Raw genomic sequence first — 19,439 nt, 5'->3', positions numbered from 1 at the left:
AAGCGACATGACCATCTTCTTGTCGTCGTCATCTCAGGCATAAGGCGTGTTGCTTGGCATTGACAATGTGAATGTGGAAAAAGTACATGATGTCTGGGGGATGGAGCTTGGCAACAGTCGACAGCCTAACTGCACTTGGGGTGGTGGGAGACGCAAATTTGTCCCGTTGCATCCTAGTCGGAAGGATCTGGACCCAGCAAGGATCGGGTGAAGAGGATGGACGGGACGGGGAAACCGCGGCGCACGGGGGCTTGCTTCCCGCCAACGGCCCTCCCGTCGTTTGCTGAGCCTCCCGCCCGGTACGTGCTTGGCCACTTGTATCGGCTGGATTCTTCAAGCAACCCCCTGACGGTCACTCACTTGTCAAATTTAGTGATATCAAGGACCTTGATGATGTTGCAAGGCACGGTTGCAGGTTTTGATTCCGCTCATTGATTGGTGTGATTGGCTGTTGATGCCATTAGGAACACCGTACAAGGTATCATAAGATTCTAACTTTCGGATAGACCGGCCTCTCTTACATGGATGGAACCAGAGAACATAAATGTCAGTCACCCTCCCTCAAATCAACTCCGTTCTACGCTTGCATGTGCATTCCAATTGTATCAGTATATACTTGACGGCAGCAAGATGGTGTGGCCTTTTTCGCCCAGGTATCCTGAGAAGACTGTGGCAGATGTTGATGGCAAGACATTCGACTATATTATCGTCGGCGGTATGCCATTTCCCATTGCTTGCGCTTCTGGTCTGGGCATGTTACTGATGTCCTTTTGCAGGTGGAACCGCTGCTTGCGCCCTTGCGGCTCGCCTCAGTGAAGACCCATCCGTTACTGTTCTCGTCCTCTCTCGCGGAAAGATCAAGGACAACTGGCTGTCGAGCTCACCGCTGCTGAGCCAAGGACCGCAAAAGGACGGTCCCCAGGTCAGCGTACTGTATTCGGAGCCCGATGAACGTTGGGACGGCGCGCAGGTTCACACTTACACGTCACGTGCCCTCGGTGGCGCCTCGCGTATCAATGGGCTTATGCTCACCAGGGGCACACCGGGCCAGTATGACTCCTGGGCAGCATGTGGCAACGACAAGTGGTCCTTCAAGGAGTGCGAGCCATACTTCCGCAAGATGGAGAATGCGTCTCTGAACCATCCTGGTGCACCAGGTCGCGGTCAACATGGTAGTTTGGTCTAGCACAAACTGACAACATTCAAAGGGGGCCTGTGCTGACCACTTGACCAGGACCACTGTTGCTTAAACATCAAAAATCACTGTTCACTGTTGAGGACTAGTACGTTGATGCAGCGAAAACGACAACTAAATTGCTGACGATTATAGCTTAACCAAGACGGCCAACGATCTTGGGATACCAGTAGGTGGTGATTTGAACGATCCTAGTGGACCAGCCATTGGATTGTTCGACGTGGATCTCATGATTGACGAGCAAGCACGCCGAGTCTCTTCGCAGCTGGCCTACCTCCCAAAACCGATGGTCATTCAAAGGCAAGGCCACCTAACAATATGCGGCGGTGCTGTGGCCACCAGACTAGAGGTGAATCAGGACGGAAGTGAGGTGACTGGCGTCTACTTCGTCGATGGCGAGTCAAGGAGACGCCCCCGGCAATCCTTTGTCAAGGCGAGGCGCGAGGTCATTGTGTGCTGTGGTGCGCTCTTCTCGCCACAAGTGCTCATGCTGAGGTAGGCACCCTGCCAGAAAGTGTGTGATGCGCCTCGTGCTTCAGCGTGCTAATTTGAGCAGTGGGATCGGACCCAAGCCCCAGCTCGAGAAGCATAATATTCCCGTCATTCGCGACATGCCGGGTGTCGGCGCAAATCTGAAGGACCATGTTTCCTTCGGTATCGCTTTCGAGGTCTTGCCCTCAGACTCGTGGATCTATCTCTTGAGGCCACTTGTCGCCATTTGGTCCTTCCTCGTGCTTGTCATTTTCAAGACAGGCTACTTCGCCTCTATGACGATGCAGCACTGTTTATTCATTCGTTCGGGGGCCATTGAGGACGAGACGATGGAAGTCAAGCACTCCGACAATCAAAAGAACAGCACGCTGGACGCACATCGGCAGGAGAACATACCGGACATTGAGTACATCCTCTGCGGCCACTCGATGGATGACGAGTACGTCAAGCAGAAGGGCTACTACAGCCTCTACGCCACCCTCTTGCAGCCTTTCTCAAGCGGTCGCATCGAGCTTGCGTCGGATGACCCGCTCACCTACCCCAAGATGTATCACCCTTTTGTCACTGACGACCGCGACTGGGTCGTGGCCCGCAAGGCGACCCGTTTCGCAATGCACTTCATCGAGCGCTTCCGCACCACGGGATATCCCTTCGAAACAGTGTGGCACCGCGCGCCTGGTGTCCGAGCGGGCACCACGCAGGGCAGCTGGCGCGACGCAACCGATGCTGAGATTGACAAGTTCGTCAAGGAAAGAATCAGAAGCACACTTCATGTGACATCGACGTGCCGTATGGCAAAGGAGGAGGAAGGTGGTGTTGTCGGGCAGGACCTCAAGGTGCACGGTTTTCGAAATCTGCGCGTCGCCGATGCGAGCGTCTTCCCGAGGCTGCCGAGTGCACACACCGTGGCCGCTACGTACATGGTGGCTGAGAGGTGTGCTGACTTTGTTAAGAGCGCGTGGTCCTAGGGCCATGTAGACATGCCCACCACCGAAATCACCAAGTCACTGTAGAATTTGCTGCGCAGGATAACGGGGGTATAAAATTTCATATCCTTGACGGGTGCCTACATGTCGCAATTTCCGCCTTCGTCGTCACATGTTGCGCCGTGTTCTCTCCAGTTCACAAGAGGAAGTAGTCGAACCAGGCGGCGGCCTGCTGGAAGGCCTGCTCTTTGGCAAACCGCAGGTGCTTGATGCTCATGTCGCCGCGGGTGGCAAACCCATGCTCAACGCCGGAGAAGAGGTTGATTTGGTAGGGCTGACCAGTCTCCTTCAGAATCACCTCACTCTGGTGGCGCTTTTCGGCAGGAAAGATGGTGTCCGTCTCAGCAGCAGAGATGGCGAAAGGCCCAGTGATGGCAGCGAGCTCCGTCTCCTCGATGAAGCTGGGGTGGGCCGTGTAGCCGACGTTGATGCCGCTCTTGTAGTGACGAACGACGTACTATATGGTCAGCCTCGTCCTGAATTGGGTCGCAATGTTGACATACCTTGCCGCCGAAGCAGTATCCCACGCCGCCAACCTTGGTGATGGCAAAGTCTTCCTTCAGGGCCTTGATGCCGGCGACGACGATGGCGTCTACATACTCGGGCGTGTGCGGGTTGTTGCCGTGGGCGCCCTCGGTAATGTACTTCATGACATCATACTTGCCCCAATCAAAGACCTCGTCGCCGTTGAAGATGTCGGGAATCAAGGTCGTGTAGCCGGCGCCTGCGAACTGGTCTGCGAGGAGCTTGCTGTTGTTGGAGATGGCAAAGATGTCGGGGATCAAGATGATGCCAGCGCCAGCTTTGTTCTTGTCAGCGGCGGGCTTGGCCACATAGGCTGCGATCTTTCCGGCGTCGATCTTGATGTCTTCGCCAGTAGGTGTGCCCCTGGATTCCGGCCAGGTTAGTATGTTGCGGCCTTGGGTGAGAAGGGCGAGGAGGGCGGGGACAGGCTACTCACTCGTGCTTGAAGCCGGTGGCGGCGCAGCACTGTCCAGGGGGATAGGAAGCCATTGTGAGCGTGTGTCTGTGGTGGTACTGTTGTTTGAGTGGCCGTCGTCAAGGCGAGCAATGAAGAAGCGCAAGAGATGGGGTGACAAAAAAGGCCTACACCAGGCGGCGGACTTGTCGACGCCCTCTTAATAAATATTTCCCCGGTTCCCTGGGCGAGGTACGGATACAACTGGGTCAGGGTCCTGTGTTCCAGTGTCACTAGCCGTGCCGACCTGGCCGCCATCGCGTCATATCGAGGGGAATTCGGTGTCTGCGAACGTGGTAGCCCCCGCAAGTGTAATCCACAAACCCACAGTTCTTGGGCGCCGTTCCCGGGCACAAGTCGCGATCTGTGTCGGTGATAACGACAAGCTGGAGTTAAGAACCAAGCCGGCCGAGCTAGCTGCCACGCGCTGAGGGGATCTGGCTTTGTCAAGGCGCGGGGTCACGTCAACCAAATTCCGCGCAGGCGTGCCATGGTTCGGATGCAAATTTGGTACGCCATCGCATTGAACCCCGCCCTCGAATGCTGGCACCTCGGCCATTCGGGGTCTTAGGGTTGGAGGTGGATGTGGGTGGTCGTGAGGAGGGCGCTAGAGATTGGCGATGCGATCACTTGGCCCAGGTACTGGAGCGCAGGTACCGACCTGGATATGGTAGGTCTGTAGGTAGGTAAGGTAAGGTACCTAAAGTACCTAGGTACCCATTAGTGGAAGCACTGCACAGCCAAGACAGCTTCCGTCTCCCACCCCACTACCCTCGACGCAGGTGGGACATGCGCGCGGCATTGGTTCTGATGCTGTCAATCCATGTGGGGCCAGCCTCTACCTTGCCTGTGGCGGTTTTGTGTACCTACGTGCACCGACAGCCACGAGCCTCTGGGTGGCCTGGCCTGGGCTACTCACTAAGTACAGGTACACAGACACACTGCATCGCCCAACGCAAGGCTATCACATCTCCGCAAGAGTGCTTGCTGCGAACTGCGAACCGCGCTGCTTTTTGCACCTCAACCACAACTTCATTGGCTCCTTCTTCGACAGCAACAGCCAGCCTCATTCGTCTCTCGCCAGACTTTGTCGCAGTCCCCCTCCCCCCCGAATGGCGACTACAGTGGACGCCGATGGCTAGTAGCGAAAGATCGGGGTTGAATGGCCGCGGGACGCATTCCCCTACCACCAATGGTGCCGCCAATGGTGCTCACCACCATGACCGCAAGGTCGAACTTGCCGTAGCAGCCCGGGATGCTGTCGACTCGGCTTCCAAGATGCCTACGCCGCCACCGGAACTTGTCGACGTTCCTGCCGATGCGGAGGCCACCATTCACTCTTCCGACAGGACGATCGCCACGACCGTGGTCCCCTTCCCTTCACCGCCCACGGTTCCTGCCTCTGCACCACCTGTCCCGACAGCCTCAGCCCTGCCGACCATTCATGCTGGGAATTCGGACGAAGACACCTCCTCCGACTCCATCTCCTCTGGCGGAGCGCTCGAGGTTACAAGGCCCAGAAAGTCGCATACAGTGTCTGAGCCTGTGTCGGCAGTTGAGCCAAAAGCCGACGGGTTCGGCAACCGGCCTCGAAACACGTCTGGCTCCAAGAGACCGCAAGGCCACGAACAGGTCAGGCGTCTTTCTGCAGCAGGCATGCAGCAGCTGACCGAACCCGAGTCCCTGCCTGTCGCCGTTGTGTCGGACGATGGAGCAGACCATGGCCGGTCCCCGCGCATCTCCCTGGCCGAGCAGATCAAGAGCCTTCGCCAGTCGGCCCATCAGTTGCCCGACAGCGCGAGGACAGGTCCCTTGACTGCTGATAGCGGGCGAACATCGCGTGCCTACGAACAATGGAGACGACCGACCACAGGAAGAACCTTATCCACGCCGCCTGGAAACCGAAAACATGACCAGTCACGGACTTCACCTCCACGACGCAACTCGCTGAACCCCTCTCTCCGCCCTCCGCCGCTGAACCTTAATCCAAATGGCACCGCCGTCTTCTCAACACCCAAGACGACACCTCAGACGTATCTAAGACCGCAGGCGGTAGAGCCGGCCATGCCATCACCAATGCCGCCTTCCATTCCCCTGCCTCCCATGTCCATCCCGACCCACCTTCAACTCGAGCTGTCAACGCAACGCCCGAGCCCCTTGTACATTCACCACTCGCATACGAATGATATTCCCTACGAGTCTAATGCCGTCAAGATTGAGCGCCTCAAAAACGTTCTACTGATTCCGTTTTACCTCGAGAGAACGCTCTCGTTCGGAACGCTAGCCTGTTTGGACGCCTGGCTTTACAACTTTACAATCTTGCCTATCCGATTTTGCGTCGCCGTTGGCGTCTTGATCCGATGGTGGGTCTACGTAGTGGCCAGGGAAGCCAGATGGATAGCAAGTTATGTTTGGAGTGGACTTGGTCGACTGTGGTCCCGAGGACGCCGGCCGTCTGTTCACGTACAATGCGATGAGTGCGATGCCGTGCCGGGGACGCTCAGTCGTAGCCAAAGCCAGAGTCGATTGAAGCGGGCTGCCAGCTCGCACGATAATCTGGCCACGGTCGCGGCCGCCGACAACCACATGCCCGACACTGGTTCTAGAATCCGTCTGAACATGGATGCCAAGGCTAATGGCAATGGTCATCCCCTTGGTCGTACCCATAGCCACCAGCACCACGGATCGCATGGCAGTCTCCGGCATCGCAGGACGAAGTCGATGCCGTCGAGTCTGACATCCATGCACAAGGCCGATATCCTGCAAGGTGCCATCATTCTTTTTAGCTCGGCTTTCCTGATGAACCTGGATGCGAGCCGAATGTACCACGTGATTCGAGGTCAAGACGCCATCAAGCTCTACGTCATTTACAATGTGCTCGAGGTAAGTAGCTGTGTCTTGAAGGCAATGACGGGTTGCTAACTTTGATTCAGGTTGGGGACCGCCTACTGTCCGCCTTGGGCCAGGACATCTTTGAATGCTTGCTGAGCACTGAAGCGCTTTCACGCAACAAATCGGGGCGCTCCAAGCTGCTGCTCCCCTTCGGACTGTTCCTTCTCGCTCTCGTCTACAACTGCATACATTCCGTTGCATTGTATTACCAGGTCATTACGCTCAACGTGGCCGTCAACTCGTACTCCAACGCTCTGTTGACCTTGCTCCTGTCAAACCAATTCGTCGAAGTCAAGAGCACCGTCTTCAAGCGTTTTGAAAAAGACAATCTCTTCCAGTTGACTTGCGCAGACATCACGGAAAGATTCCAACTCTGGCTCATGTTGTTCATAATTGGCATGCGCAACGTTGTGGAGGTCGGTGGTCTCTCCATCCCTGGAGCTGGTCTCAGCGGTGACTTGAAGGTGTCAAGTACCAAACCGCAGCACAGCCCCTTCATTCTACCTCACAGCTTCACCGTCTTGCCATCCTGGCTGTGGTCAGGCGAGGTCCTATCACCATTTCTCATCGTCATAGGAAGCGAGATTCTGGTTGATACCATCAAGCATGCGTATATCAACAAGTTCAACAAGATCAGACCAACATTTTACAGTAGAATCCTCGACATTCTGTGCAAGGATTACTACACAAACGTATGTTCTCCCCTGGCCGCTTGCGCGTCATGGCCTTTCCGCTAATTGTGTCCAGGCATTTGTCAGGCCTAGTCTGACTCGGCGCGTTGGACTTGCTACGCTGCCCTTGGCTTGCCTCTTCATCAGGGCGTCTGTTCAGACATATCACATGTTTGTCTCGACGCGAGTTGCAGCGCCCATCATCAGATCAACGCAGACGTCTCTCTCAGAGGAGTCAGCCACTCCGTCTTCGCCTGCCATGACGGCTGCGCTCGACCGACTGGACTCGCTTCTGCGGGACGCACTGGGTCGGGCAGTGTACGGGCAGCAAGCGAATGGTTCCTCGAACGGCAAGGCCTCCTGGTTCTCCTGGTCGACCGACGATGTCATCGCTGCGGTGACCATGCTTGTTGTGTTTTTCATCGCTTTTTTGGTTCTGCTCGTTTTCAAGATACTGCTCAGCATGGTCCTTCTCCGCTACTCGAGGGATCGGTATGCGAAAATGAAGAAGAAGGAGCATCTTATTGCTACCGCTCAGGCGGAGCCAGACTCATATGACGCAAAAGGAAAGCGGCTGGGTGGGTACGGGCATGTGGAGATTCCGGATGAGAAGAAGCGATGGATCCATGCCGATAAGGACGAGGGCCTCGCTGGCAAGGGGCGGCCGGCGAAATCCGATAAACCACCCGAGGGTGAATATCACGGCGTTCAGCGGTATGAAATGGTTACGAAACGCATTTGGTAGGCGTCCGGGTAGTTCATGCATCATTCAATCAAGCGAGTTTTGTTCGGCAGAGAAAGGCTCTGGGCTGTGATTGTCGTGTCGACTACTTGTCCTTGTCGGTCCCTTGGAGACCAGTGCTTAACCTCAGAACGCATATAATACCCCCCCCCCCCCCCCAGGAGCACATGTCAAGGCAAGGCAAGAGACAAGGAGGATGAGTTTTCAGGAGCGCAAAACAACAGAACGAGTTTTATTATTCAACGAAGCATCCCCAACCTGTCCCGGTGGTTGTGCCATCTCTTCGAATGCCTCACGCTCACCGGGACAGGCTACAAACCAGCTCCGCCAAGAGTTCAGTAAACAGTCTGCTCCTCGTCAAAGCAATCTTATCAAAACATCACACACAGCATCTCCCACTTGACTACATGTCGACTTTCCGCCCAGGTCTCCCGTCCTGACCTCGAGGCCGCCAGCTTCCTTCGCATCTAGGACTTTCACCACAGCCTTCTCAATGGCCGACGCCTCCGCCTCGAGCAGGAACGAGTACCGCAGCATCATGGCCAGACTGAGAATCTGTGCCACAGGATTCGCCAGTCCCTTGCCTGAGATGTCGGGGGCGCTGCCGTGAACGGGCTCGTAGATGCCGTTGCATCGGCCCTCGCCCGGCACGCCCGAGATGCTTGCGCTCGGCAGCACGCCCAGCGTGCCTGTGATGCCGCCCGAGATGTCGGAGAGGACGTCGCCAAAGGTGTTGTCCGTGTGGATGACGCCGTTGAAGCGACGCGGGTCGCGCACCATCAGCATGGCCATGCTGTCAGCCAGCTGGTGCTGCAGCGCAACGTCGGGGAACTCGCGGGCGAAGATGTCGGACGTAACGCGGCGCCAGAGACGGCCGCTGGCGAGCACGTTGGCCTTGTCGGCGCTCCAGACCGTGGCCGGCTGCTGGCCGCCGTCGCCGAGGATGCGGGCCACGGCGGCGCTCACGCGGGCGAGGCGCTCGATCTCGGGGCGCGAGTAGACCCAGAGATCCGAGGCCACGTCGGCGTCCTCGCGCTTCTCGCCAAAGTAGGCACCGCCGCAGTTCTCACGGACCACGATGAACTTGGTGCCCGTGACGAGCTCGGGCTTGATGGGGGAGTTGCCCACGAGGGAGGGCACCAGGATCTCGCAGGGACGGAGATTGGCAAAGGCGTCGAGGTGCTGCCTGAGCTGCAGGAGGCCGGATTCTGGCGTCGGCGTGGCGGCGGCCCACTCGGGGCCGCCGATGCTGCCAAAGAGGACTGCGTCCGAGGCTTTGGCCGCGTCCAGGACCGACTGTGTTATGGGCACGCCGTGCTTGTCAATGCTGGCGCCGCCGACAATGTCTGTGGTGCGCTCGAATCGAATGTTCGGCCGGGAGTCCTGAACAACGTCGAGGACTTTCAGAGCTTCGGCCATGATCTCAGGGCCGACATGGTCGCCGGGGAGGACCAGGATGCGAAACGTCTTTGTGTCAGACATGGCTGCGGTGGTAGGGTCGTGACGTTCGCTGGAAGTTGAGAAAACGATGCAGCCGAGTTTAATGGATCCCAAGATGGCAGACTTGTAGCACTATTTAGATTGTGAGTGTCTAGTCTTAGTTTCCAAGCATCAGACATTTTGCATTTCTGATAGAACAAGCGTTCTCGGCTGTCGTCCGATCTCGGGCTGACTAGACGCGATTCAAGTAGTTACTTAAGTCTTGATGCCAATGCAAAGGATGCATGGCAGCTAATCAAGCCAAGCCAGCGGGAATACCGCGAGGTTAGCAGTAAGCATGACCCGATCTCGGTATAAATCGGGCTTCTGACAGTAGCTAAGCAGCGCGCGGCCGACTTGTGAGTTGACACGACTCTGGACCCCTCATGAGCCTGATGAGGACCCGTCTAGTTGGGGTTGTGGCACATCCCGTCACCTCGGAGTGTGCCACCACGTCGCTCAGCAAGGATGCCACCACTGACAACGATCAGTATCCACGGGGCTAGGGCCCATTGAGGGGTACATTCTGGGGTAACTTGGACCTGCTTTCCTAATTCGGTAGGTAATCTATTAGGACAGCCATGGGTCACAGGAAAGCGAAGGAGGGGTAGTTACCTCTGAGACGACAACGAAGGCCAAAAGCTGGGAGATTGCCGGCTGAGATCTCGACGAACATCCCATTTGCAGCCAGACGCCGCCGTAACACACAACCCGTCGAACAACAAACAGCTTGAAATCGTTGCATTGCCTTGTCGCCCTCTTCCCTTTCACTCCATACCGTCACATCGCCACTCTATAAGGCACAATGTCAGGCCGCCTCAAGGGAAAGACCGCCATCGTGACGGGCGCAGCCTCTGGATTCGGCAAGGGCATTGCCACCAAGTTCGTTGCCGAAGGAGCCAACGTCATCATCGCCGACCTGACGGAGGAACAAGGCCAGGCCGTGGCCAAAGACCTGGGCGCCGTCTTTCAGCGTGCCGATGTCACAAAACCCGCGGATTGGGAGCAGCTCCTGAAGTTGGCCCTCGACAGATTCGGGCAGCTCGATCTCGTCATCAACAATGCCGGCGCCACGTACGCGAACAAGCCGACAGAGGAGGTGACGGAGAAGGACTTTGATCTAGTCATGAATGTGAATGTCAAGGGCGTCTACCACTCGGCAAACGTGCTGTTGCCGTACTTTCTCGAGAACAAGAGGCCCGGCTGTTTCATCCAGATTGCGTCCACGGCGGGCACGCGGCCCAGGCCACGCTTGACATGGTACAACGCGTCCAAGGCTGCCGTCATCAACGCGACCAAGACGATGGCTGTCGAATACGGTCCGAACCAAATTCGGTTCAACTCCGTGTCGCCCGTTGTGGGCAGCACAGGCATGACACATTTGTTCATCGGCAAGCCTGATACCGAGGAGAACCGCAAGGGCTTCGTGTCGACGATTCCGCTGGGAAGGCCATCGACACCGGAAGACATTGCCAACTCTTGCTGCTATCTGGCAAGCGATGAGGCGGCTTTCATCACGGGTGTCAATATCGAGGTACGTCTTCTGTCCTGTTGATAACACGCGGGTGACAATGATGGCTAACTGTGCGTGCTAGGTTGACGGAGGGCGTTGTGTATGAGTTGGGCTGCTATGAAGGTGTTGGGAATATGGATGGACTGAAATGTTTTATTTCAAAGTGGGAGGGACGAGAATGGTACATGGAGCTAAGCTGTAGGTAGAGGTCAGGCGCGCGTAATACAGCAGACTCCCCTAAGCTTTGGGCGTTCCTAGCGCTGCCTAGCTGCGATCTTGCCCCGCCCGACGCATCCCCACATTGTCCTTGTTCAGGTCTTCTACGGGCAGGCACGCCCCAGATCAGGGCAGGTACGCCTGGGGAGATGGCCTGACTGTCTTGACTTGACCTTTGCTCTGGCTGGAGAAGCGCCCGGTGCGGCTTGCACGTCTTTCTCGCAATACAACCAGACAGCCAACACCATGGCGGCGGGCGAACGCCTCGAAACTACAGACCGTGGTTCTGTAAGCTAACAGTTACATCTTACACTGTCACCGCCGTATGCTGCTGACACTGGACAGAAGCCACTGGCCTGCACTCACTGCAACGCGAGGTTCTCTCGCCCCAGCCATCTGCACCGCCATCGTCTTACGCATCTACCATCGTCCCGAAAGTCATTGATCAAATGCCCACACTGTGACATAACATTCTCCCGGAACAATGTCCTCCTCCGCCACTTGCGCGGCGCTCACCATGTCGACCTCGTCGTCAAACGATCTGTCCAGAGATCATGCCACCGCTGTGTGTCAAAGAAGCTCAAGTGCGATCGCTTGCAGCCTTGCCAGTCATGTACAGGAGCACAGGCGATCTGCAAGTTTCCCGGCGCATCTCACTCCCGTTCGCCTGATCTCGAGTCCGAGACACCTGATGCTCTCGATGGCAACGAGCGTACTGGCGTGATGGGCGTCGCCGGCTTTTCAGCATTTGACCCGTCTTTCGAGTCCACCGATATCCCACATACACCACAGATCCTCCAAACACCTGACTCAACTTCGGGCAATAGCCTCTTCCCCGCGACCTACCTTGGTACCCAGCGCCATGCTGATGACCTCGATAACGACTCAGCCGTCAGTTCGGTGGAAGGATTCGGACAGGCAGACAACGCGATCTTCGGTATCAACGCCCTGGAACCTGATGGCGCTGGTATCTCGCCTTCCCATTTTGCCTTGATGCAGCCTGATTTTCGTACAATCGGATTCGACTGGCTGGACTTTGACATGCCCGAGTCAACCCCAGGTTTGCAGGAAATTCTGATTATCGACACTACTGCCGTCGAACGCTGGTCTGATCGCCAGACATACACTCCTCAGCCTCTCCCGCCAACAGGGAGGATGTCGTCGCAACATCCAGATCGGCCTCCAACAATTGAACAAGGACAAGCGAGGACAGCACAGCCAAGCCCAACACTACGGCCCTTGGAGCCACAGCAGGCACTTCAGCCATGGCCCTTCGACCACGCCCAAGATTCCGCACCACACAGATACATGTTACCCCCCTTGAGAGACGTACTACAAAGCAGTTTCCGAGGCGGATCTTCCGACAGAAACAACGCACTTAATAGTCTCATCCAGATTCTGTCCGACAGAGAATTGCCCGCCTCAGCACATGTTCAAGACGCCAATACGGCCCAAGCCCTCAGTGACTTGCAAAGATTGCTTGATCTTTACTTCGCCCGATTCCACGATATTCAGCCAATACTTCATCGGCCTACCTGGTACACGGCTGAGTGTCCAACCGTGCTGCTGACCGCGATGGCATGTGTTGGAGCTTTGTTGTCCGACGAAGAGCGGGATAAAGAGTTGTCCTGGTCACTCAGTGACATTTGCATGCCGATGATTACTTGGCTGGTATGTCAGCCTTTAAATGATACATCTCCGTCCTTCGCTAAGAAACAACAGGGCGCTTCTGACGGAACCTACTATTGCAACATCTCGTACCTCAATGCACTCTGTCTACATCAGATTTGTTCCCTCGGTTCTGGGAATCGGCAACTGTATCAAAATGCTGATCGCTCTCGAGGAATACTCATTGGAAGCCTGAGAGGGATGGGACTTCTCAGTAGTCGATGGAGTGTTGGCGAAGATGACGGTCACGAAGTCTCTCTGGCGACCGACCCCAAGCATGCCGACTAAGAGTGGTCCCTCTGGGTAAGCCGGGAGAAGGAACAAAGGACAGCATGGGCCTCTTTCGAGTATGACTGCAGTCTTTGCACGCTCACAAGCCACCGGGGTGCCGTCGACCTAAGTGAACTACCCAGGACGCTGCCTTGTACTGAGTCTCTGTGGAATGCACCTTCAGCCCAAGCTTGGGTTGCCTTACGGTCCCGCCTTGGACCTGGGAGCTTGAGCACTACTTTATCCACGATACTCAAAGCTGTGTTAGCTGGTCACGCCTTTCCCAGCTGCCTCGGTACCTGGGCTAAGAGACTTTGCGGCCAGGTCATTGGACGTCTGCTTTGGGACTTGAAGCAACTCGAGATTGTGGCAATGCCCGAGCATTTCGGACTGACTTCCTTATTGAGTGCCCACCAGCAGTCAAAACAATCGCTTCTTGGTGCACTACGGAAGTTACTGGAGTCTATGGGCACCGTCTCAACGACCTCGGAACTCATTAGCTACAAGTAAGGTTTGTTTGATGACCTTCAACGACCTCAGCTGACCCGCGTTTAGTATCACGGGGCTTCTCTGCCACTACTCGCACCTCTACGCTGCAAACGACGTCACAGGTGTCATAATTTACATTGTCCGCAGTCTTATATCCCAGCGTGCCAAGCATCACAAAGGCATCGAGGTTGCGCGGAAGCGACTGAGATCCTCGTTCGCCCAAGACCGAAGATCAAGTCGGAGGCTTGTTCACCATGCTGCACAAATCATAGCAATTGCCAACGAGTATCTCGTATCGGCGCCGTGCGAAATCATGCGCACTTTCATGGGCTATGTCTTCATCCTCGCCTATTCATCCTATGGACCCCGTGCCGAGCTGATGCCTGGAGGCAAGACACCGATCCGCCTCGATGTGCCGCTTCACCAGCCAGCCCAGCAACAGTTCACGCTGCAGTGGATTGACGATGGTGGCCCAGCCGGCCTGGGTTCCGTCGTCAACATCCTGGCCGATGACTGTGTACCAGCCATCAGCCGGGACGCACAGCTGATGATGCAGAGGCTCAAGTGCTGGGGATTAGCAGACCAGTTCACCAAGATTTTGCACATTTTCGACGTCAACGGCTTCTGAGTAACGTACCCAATGACTTCAATAAATCGTGTTCAATCTGAAAACCAATGGTTGACACGGAAATCTGCGCTGCTCTCAAAAGATGGCAATGCAATTTGGAGGGCTAGATACCCCCCCAGGCATGTTCAGCGGGGCCGCTGTCACAAAGAACTCCCACCTCTTCTCTTCTTCGCATATCCTACTCAGCTCCTCCAGGTCAAAGAGCTCTCCAACTGGCATCCCCCAGCCAGCGAGAAGGTATTCGTGGAGAAAGACCCCAGAAACCTCAGCCTCGCCCTCGCCCCTTGAGTGAGATTTCTTTGGTGGATATACCTCAAAAGAGATAGCGTCCCTCGCAACAGCCGCGAACCCTTCGTCCCAGATCCATCTCAGCATGTCCTCGGTTCCCTCTATCCCAGCATGCTGTGGGTTTGGGCTCGAGGCGTATGCGAGCTTGTCTGAAGCAATCATCTTGGTGTCCCATTCCTGCGTCACCCCAATACGCACAAAAAGCAAGTCTCCGCGGCGAAACGTGACGCCTTGCTCCTTCGCACAGTCTTGAAGCGTATGGAGAGGGATAGCGTGGTCGGAAAGGGTGCTATACTTGATCGAATGGCGTTCAGCATAACGAACGTAATCCAACAGAACGCCCCTTCCGCATATGCCCTCGCGTGCCCAGTGTTGCAGCCCGATTCGTGTATTATTCCGGTCCTCAATTTCTCTCGACGTCACGCCGCCATAGAAGAGCCGCCTTTCCGGCTCGTTTGGTGTGGGGAACGCAGCGGAAAAGTGACGAAGCCCTTCCCACTGCGACGATTGCTGGGGGTTGAAAATGTACACGTCTTCGTAAGCGGCGCCTCCGAGCAGGGAAACAATATGATGTTGTGTCGGCGCGCGATTGAAGTTGGCAACATCGAGTTTGTTCATATCCCAATTCATCCCCACACGGCAACCGGTCTTGATGCAATTGGCAGCTCTGGCCACGACATCTGGTGTCAGCAGCACAAGCCGGCCGAGCCCCTCTTCTCGCGAGCCAGGAGCACCCGTCCAGACTCGTCGCGGATCCGGTAGAGAATCATATTCCATGTCGTGGAGGGACAGATTTATCTTGAGTGAGCCCATGTTCGATGCGTGAAATCCGGGATGGTGGGCGTCGGGAGTGCACGAAGTCAAGAAAAGAGAAGGCAGATTGAACGACGTCCTCTCCCTACAGTTTGTTCCTGCTCCAAGCACTCCTGGCGGCGTATGCTGGATTCCAGCAGCTTCATGTTGCTCAAGTTCCTCGGGGACTTAGCCTGTCGCCCGGAGTCACATCATGAACTGAGCTTCCGTGTTGGCGGCGGCACGCTCCGAGCAACCTCGTCACACGGCGATGCCCCCAGCCACATGAACCCGTCCCCAGCCTTTAATCACGCTATTGATCACTAGAGGGAAACATTGCTCTTCGACTAATCGATTTTGTGGCATAGTAAGTTGAAAGTGCCCACGCGTGGAAGCGATGCCGATGCGGATCTCAATGCCGCTCAGAAGGAGAGCGCCGAACGTGGCGGCGGGGCAGCCGTCCAATATCACACCATCACACCCCAGGTCGAATAGCAGTCACACAAATCGCATGGCAAGCAACTGCACAGTGGTACATCCGTGGAGACAGCTCAAGCTCCGGGGCCCCAGAAACCGGCAGTTCAGCATCGTGGGGACCCCGCAAGCCACCTCCTGGACGTGCCTAGTGTTGACCACACACATTTACTCGGACACTTCCTCGTGTCACTCATTCAAGAGGCCACGGGAACAGAGAAGCATAATTTAACCGGAGTTCAAAAGCATACTCATCAACAGTCATGGGGGCATCTCGGTCCAAGTCCAAACGCACCACAACGTACAACCGACTGGTCACGGTTGCAGTTGCATTTTGGATCCCTTGTGAGATCTTGCCCTAACAAAAAAATATTACATGTGAATAATACAGAAACTGACTCTTCTCCAGACCTACGGCCATTGCTCTTCGGTAATAGGAAGCACTATTGGACAGCCTGGTTGGTACGAGTTCTTCGATCTTCCGCTGCAGGGCGAGCCTGGATATGCATCCAAAACCACCGATGCCATCGCGACAGCGAATGGCATCTACAGCGCTGGCGGAGCCATAGGCACACTCTTCATTATGTAGGCTGCTACAGCTCTCGGTCGAAAGAGATGTATCCAGATTGGTGGCCCTTTCTCACTTCTCGGCGGCGCTTTACAAGGCGGTGCAGCGAATCTCGGGTGAGTTCGACGCTGGTGTGGGTGTTTTCGTCTTCAACCTGACATGGCCAGCATGTTCCAAGCCGGCCGTATACTCGCGGGCATCGGCATCGGCATTCTCGTCACCGTTTGTCCGATGTACATGGGAGAACTCTTGCCGCCCGAGAAGCGAGGGTGGCTCGTCGGCCACCATCCCATCTTCCTTGTCTTTGGGTACATGCTGTCGGGCTGGCTCGGATACGCATGTTACTTTGCAACCGCCCGGAACCCTGAGTTTGCGTGGCGGTTCCCGCTGTTTATGCAATGTTTTGCACCTCTCATCCTGCTGACCGCGTCTTTCTGGATTCCCGAGTCGCCGCGCTGGTTACTCCAGAAGGGCAAGATCGAAAAGGCTTGGAAGGTGGTGCAGAACCTCCGCAAGTCTGACGACGACCCCCACGACATTGTCGCCCGGGAGGAGATTTATCAAGTACGCGAGCAGATTGTGTTGGACGCGGCTAAACCCAAGGCCATCGGCTGCACGCCGTGGACAGCTGTGATCAAGAAGAAGAGCTATCGGAAGCGCATGGCCGTTGGCTTTCTGACACAATGGGGTGCTGAATTTGCTGGCCCGCTAATCATTGTAAGCCGAGTACCAGATCTACTTTAGGTTGACATGACTGACATGCCATAGAACGACTATTGAGTCATCCTGTACACCAACCTCGGCCAGACGGGATGCATGCCGCTGCTTCTCTCGGCGCTATGGCTCACCACCGCCGGTGTCATCTGCAATCCTCTCGGCGCATGGCTCCATGATAAGGTCAACTCGCGTCGCTGGATGTTCATCGTCGGTCTCTTTAGGTGCCTCATAACGACCAGCGGTTTCGCCGCGTGCATTGCAGAGTTTAGCGGCACGTTGAACCAAGCCGGCAACGCAGCCGGCGTCTTCTTGGTGTTTCTCTATCTTGCCTTTCAAGGGTAAGTCACAACTCACCGCTCGGCCCTGGAGACGAAGCTGACGGCAGGTTCATCTTGTCAGCGCACTTTGTGACACCACCATGTACCTCTACGTCGCCGAGATCTTCCCCACGGAGATCCGCCCCATCGGCATGGGCTTCTCGCTTTTCGGTCAATTCACGAGCACCATTATCCTGCTGCAGACGGCGCCAATCGGTATTGTCACTGTTGGGTGGAAATATTACCTTGTCATCATTGTCTGGTGCATCTTCCTGATCCCCATGGTGTACCTTTTCTTTCCGGAGACGGCTAAACTCTCGCTGGAGGAGATCTCGGCCCGTTTCGGCGACGACGTGGCCGTCAGGATCACCGATGTCTCGGACGACCAGCGGAAGGAGCTGGACGACTTCCTCAAGACGACCGATGTCGTCCACATGGAGGCGCGCGTGGATGAAAAGAAGGCGAGAGTCGGCGACGAGGATATTACAACCATGGCCTAGGTGGGCGTGTAGTGTATTACATGGGGGGGTCACGAAGTTCTTGGGTTACGATCGTGTCTACATCACACACATGGTGTCAGGTTGCATGGCCAGAATCCCAGGCTGCGGAGGGAGACAGAGTTGGCTGATTAATTTGATGTCTTTCCTCTCGGGAGAATGCTAGACAATGTCCGGACAGATATCAAGCCACCCTGTCTTCCACATGGCTTAAAGTATCTTTGCAGGATTCAATGCAGATGTCGGCCTACTTGCGAACATGATATATGAGGCCATTCTGGGTTGCACTTTTTGTTTTGAGACCATTCACCCTCACACTTGCAGCGCTTCGCCACGATGTCAAGTTTGACCAGAAAACACAGCTGCTATGAACTCGCACCAAGCTTCAAGCAATGTTGAGGAGGAACTCAGGGTTGATGACCGCAAATACTCAACAACACCATGCTTCAATACCCGCTCAGAGTCTTTACGAGAAACACCTGGCGTGCGTAGCCACCGAGCTACTAGTGTCCTCGTTGGCAGATGACATGCCCCCTTCATGACAGTGATGCTTGGGGCCAGCATCCTGCCGCACCCGCAAGCCCGCCAACCACAAGCATTAAAGAGCAACCAGTCGACAACAGGCCTCGAGGGATCACTGTCATGGGCGCGGACCCCTCCGGAGCGTGCCACTCACTCGATGTTGTACCCCGCTCGTTGGTGGGAAGCACCAGTGGATTAGCAGGCGCCATGGTGGAGCTACCCCAACTTGCCGAGCTGCGGTGCGGGGCGACGTGAAGCTCATGATCAGACGGAGACGAGGTAGTGAACTGCCTAGGTACCTAGGCAAGTAGGAGTGGTGAGATATACCCAATGAGGAAAGAAGACTATTGACTGCCCGATCATCGCAACGTTTGGTGATATGGTGATATGCGCCGACGACTTCTGGAACATCAATAGTTTCTTTATCAGTCTCCTGTTGCCTCGTTGTCCAGCGTCTCTCTCACATCCTAGTACCCCGCCATCGCCAACCAACTATGGCGACCTCGCACAACACAACGGCTCCTGGCGAGCTTCCCTTTACGCTTGCCGACAAGAACCTCCTGCAGTTCAGTTCCTACGTCAATGGCGAGTTCGTTGCCGCAAAGAAAGGCAAGACCTTTGATGTTCTCGATCCCGGCAACGGCAACGCCTGGGCCTCGTGCCCCGACAACGACGAAGACGACGTCGAGCCGGCGGTCCAATCCAGCTATGCGGCGTTCCAGTCCTACTCCAAGTACACGCCGCGAAAGCGAGCGCAACTGCTGCTGGCCTGGCACCAGCTCATCGTCGCGGCGCGCGATGACCTGGCCCGCATCGTCGTCCACGAGACGGGCAAGCCCATGGCCGAAGCCCTCGGCGAGATTGACTACGCGACGACCTTTTCCTGGTGGTTCGTCGGCGAGGCCGACCGCGCGCACGGCTCGGCCCGGACGTCCGCCATCCCCGGCCGACGACACAACGTCGACCCTTCAGGCCTTCCACCGAGAAATCCAGCAGGTTTGCCGATCCGGAAGAACACAAATGACAGCATGGACGGCCAACGAC

At 56.0% G+C, this 19,439-nt stretch overlaps 9 protein-coding genes across 9 annotated transcripts in view; 6 read left to right on the top strand and 3 right to left on the bottom strand.

The window, feature by feature from the left end:
* Positions 1–630: 630 nt before the first annotated feature.
* On the top strand, positions 631–2,655 carry VDAG_05328 (choline dehydrogenase; the record flags this gene model as incomplete). The annotated part of the gene is made up of 5 exons (XM_009652223.1): positions 631–715; positions 777–1,148; positions 1,235–1,283; positions 1,331–1,690; positions 1,752–2,655. The coding sequence occupies 5 exons, from the start codon at positions 631–633 to the stop codon at positions 2,653–2,655; spliced, it is 1,770 nt and encodes a 589-aa protein (XP_009650518.1).
* A 154-nt stretch (positions 2,656–2,809) lies between these two features.
* Positions 2,810–3,687, bottom strand: VDAG_05327 (dienelactone hydrolase; the record flags this gene model as incomplete). The annotated part of the gene is made up of 3 exons (XM_009652222.1): positions 2,810–3,130; positions 3,177–3,561; positions 3,635–3,687. The coding sequence occupies 3 exons, from the start codon at positions 3,685–3,687 to the stop codon at positions 2,810–2,812; spliced, it is 759 nt and encodes a 252-aa protein (XP_009650517.1).
* A 1,099-nt stretch (positions 3,688–4,786) lies between these two features.
* Positions 4,787–7,960, top strand: VDAG_05326 (DUF747 family protein; the record flags this gene model as incomplete). The annotated part of the gene is made up of 3 exons (XM_009652221.1): positions 4,787–6,535; positions 6,586–7,236; positions 7,292–7,960. The coding sequence occupies 3 exons, from the start codon at positions 4,787–4,789 to the stop codon at positions 7,958–7,960; spliced, it is 3,069 nt and encodes a 1,022-aa protein (XP_009650516.1).
* A 295-nt stretch (positions 7,961–8,255) lies between these two features.
* On the bottom strand, positions 8,256–9,439 carry VDAG_05325 (3-isopropylmalate dehydrogenase; the record flags this gene model as incomplete). The annotated part of the gene is made up of 2 exons (XM_009652220.1): positions 8,256–8,279; positions 8,345–9,439. The coding sequence occupies 2 exons, from the start codon at positions 9,437–9,439 to the stop codon at positions 8,256–8,258; spliced, it is 1,119 nt and encodes a 372-aa protein (XP_009650515.1).
* Positions 9,440–10,241: 802 nt separating this feature from the next.
* Positions 10,242–11,055, top strand: VDAG_05324 (3-alpha-(or 20-beta)-hydroxysteroid dehydrogenase; the record flags this gene model as incomplete). The annotated part of the gene is made up of 2 exons (XM_009652219.1): positions 10,242–10,970; positions 11,032–11,055. 2 exons carry the CDS (start codon positions 10,242–10,244, stop codon positions 11,053–11,055), a joined length of 753 nt encoding a protein of 250 aa, XP_009650514.1.
* Positions 11,056–11,411: 356 nt separating this feature from the next.
* Positions 11,412–14,220, top strand: VDAG_05323 (uncharacterized protein; the record flags this gene model as incomplete). The annotated part of the gene is made up of 6 exons (XM_009652218.1): positions 11,412–11,453; positions 11,511–11,708; positions 11,775–12,836; positions 13,033–13,136; positions 13,193–13,609; positions 13,659–14,220. 6 exons carry the CDS (start codon positions 11,412–11,414, stop codon positions 14,218–14,220), a joined length of 2,385 nt encoding a protein of 794 aa, XP_009650513.1.
* A 75-nt stretch (positions 14,221–14,295) lies between these two features.
* VDAG_05322 (uncharacterized protein) lies at positions 14,296–15,285 on the bottom strand (the record flags this gene model as incomplete). Its single annotated transcript, XM_009652217.1, has 1 exon — positions 14,296–15,285. One exon carries the CDS (start codon positions 15,283–15,285, stop codon positions 14,296–14,298), a length of 990 nt encoding a protein of 329 aa, XP_009650512.1.
* A 752-nt stretch (positions 15,286–16,037) lies between these two features.
* VDAG_05321 (uncharacterized protein) lies at positions 16,038–17,876 on the top strand (the record flags this gene model as incomplete). The annotated part of the gene is made up of 5 exons (XM_009652216.1): positions 16,038–16,094; positions 16,184–16,359; positions 16,510–17,059; positions 17,150–17,397; positions 17,459–17,876. The coding sequence occupies 5 exons, from the start codon at positions 16,038–16,040 to the stop codon at positions 17,874–17,876; spliced, it is 1,449 nt and encodes a 482-aa protein (XP_009650511.1).
* A 1,013-nt stretch (positions 17,877–18,889) lies between these two features.
* The window catches only part of VDAG_05320 (succinate-semialdehyde dehydrogenase), a gene marked incomplete at its 5' end in the record, with an annotated part of 1,851 nt that continues 1,301 nt past the window's right edge, over positions 18,890–19,439 (top strand). The window contains one exon of the mRNA XM_009652215.1: positions 18,890–19,391. Coding sequence (XP_009650510.1) covers positions 18,890–19,391 — 502 coding nt within the window. The remainder of the gene's footprint in view (positions 19,392–19,439) is intronic.

This window comes from Verticillium dahliae, genomic scaffold, assembly GCF_000150675.1.
Source record: "Verticillium dahliae VdLs.17 supercont1.10 genomic scaffold, whole genome shotgun sequence".
NCBI lineage: Eukaryota > Fungi > Ascomycota > Sordariomycetes > Glomerellales > Plectosphaerellaceae > Verticillium > Verticillium dahliae.
The sequence above is the reverse complement of the archived record's forward strand: the minus strand, read 5'-3'. Positions and strand labels throughout refer to the sequence as shown.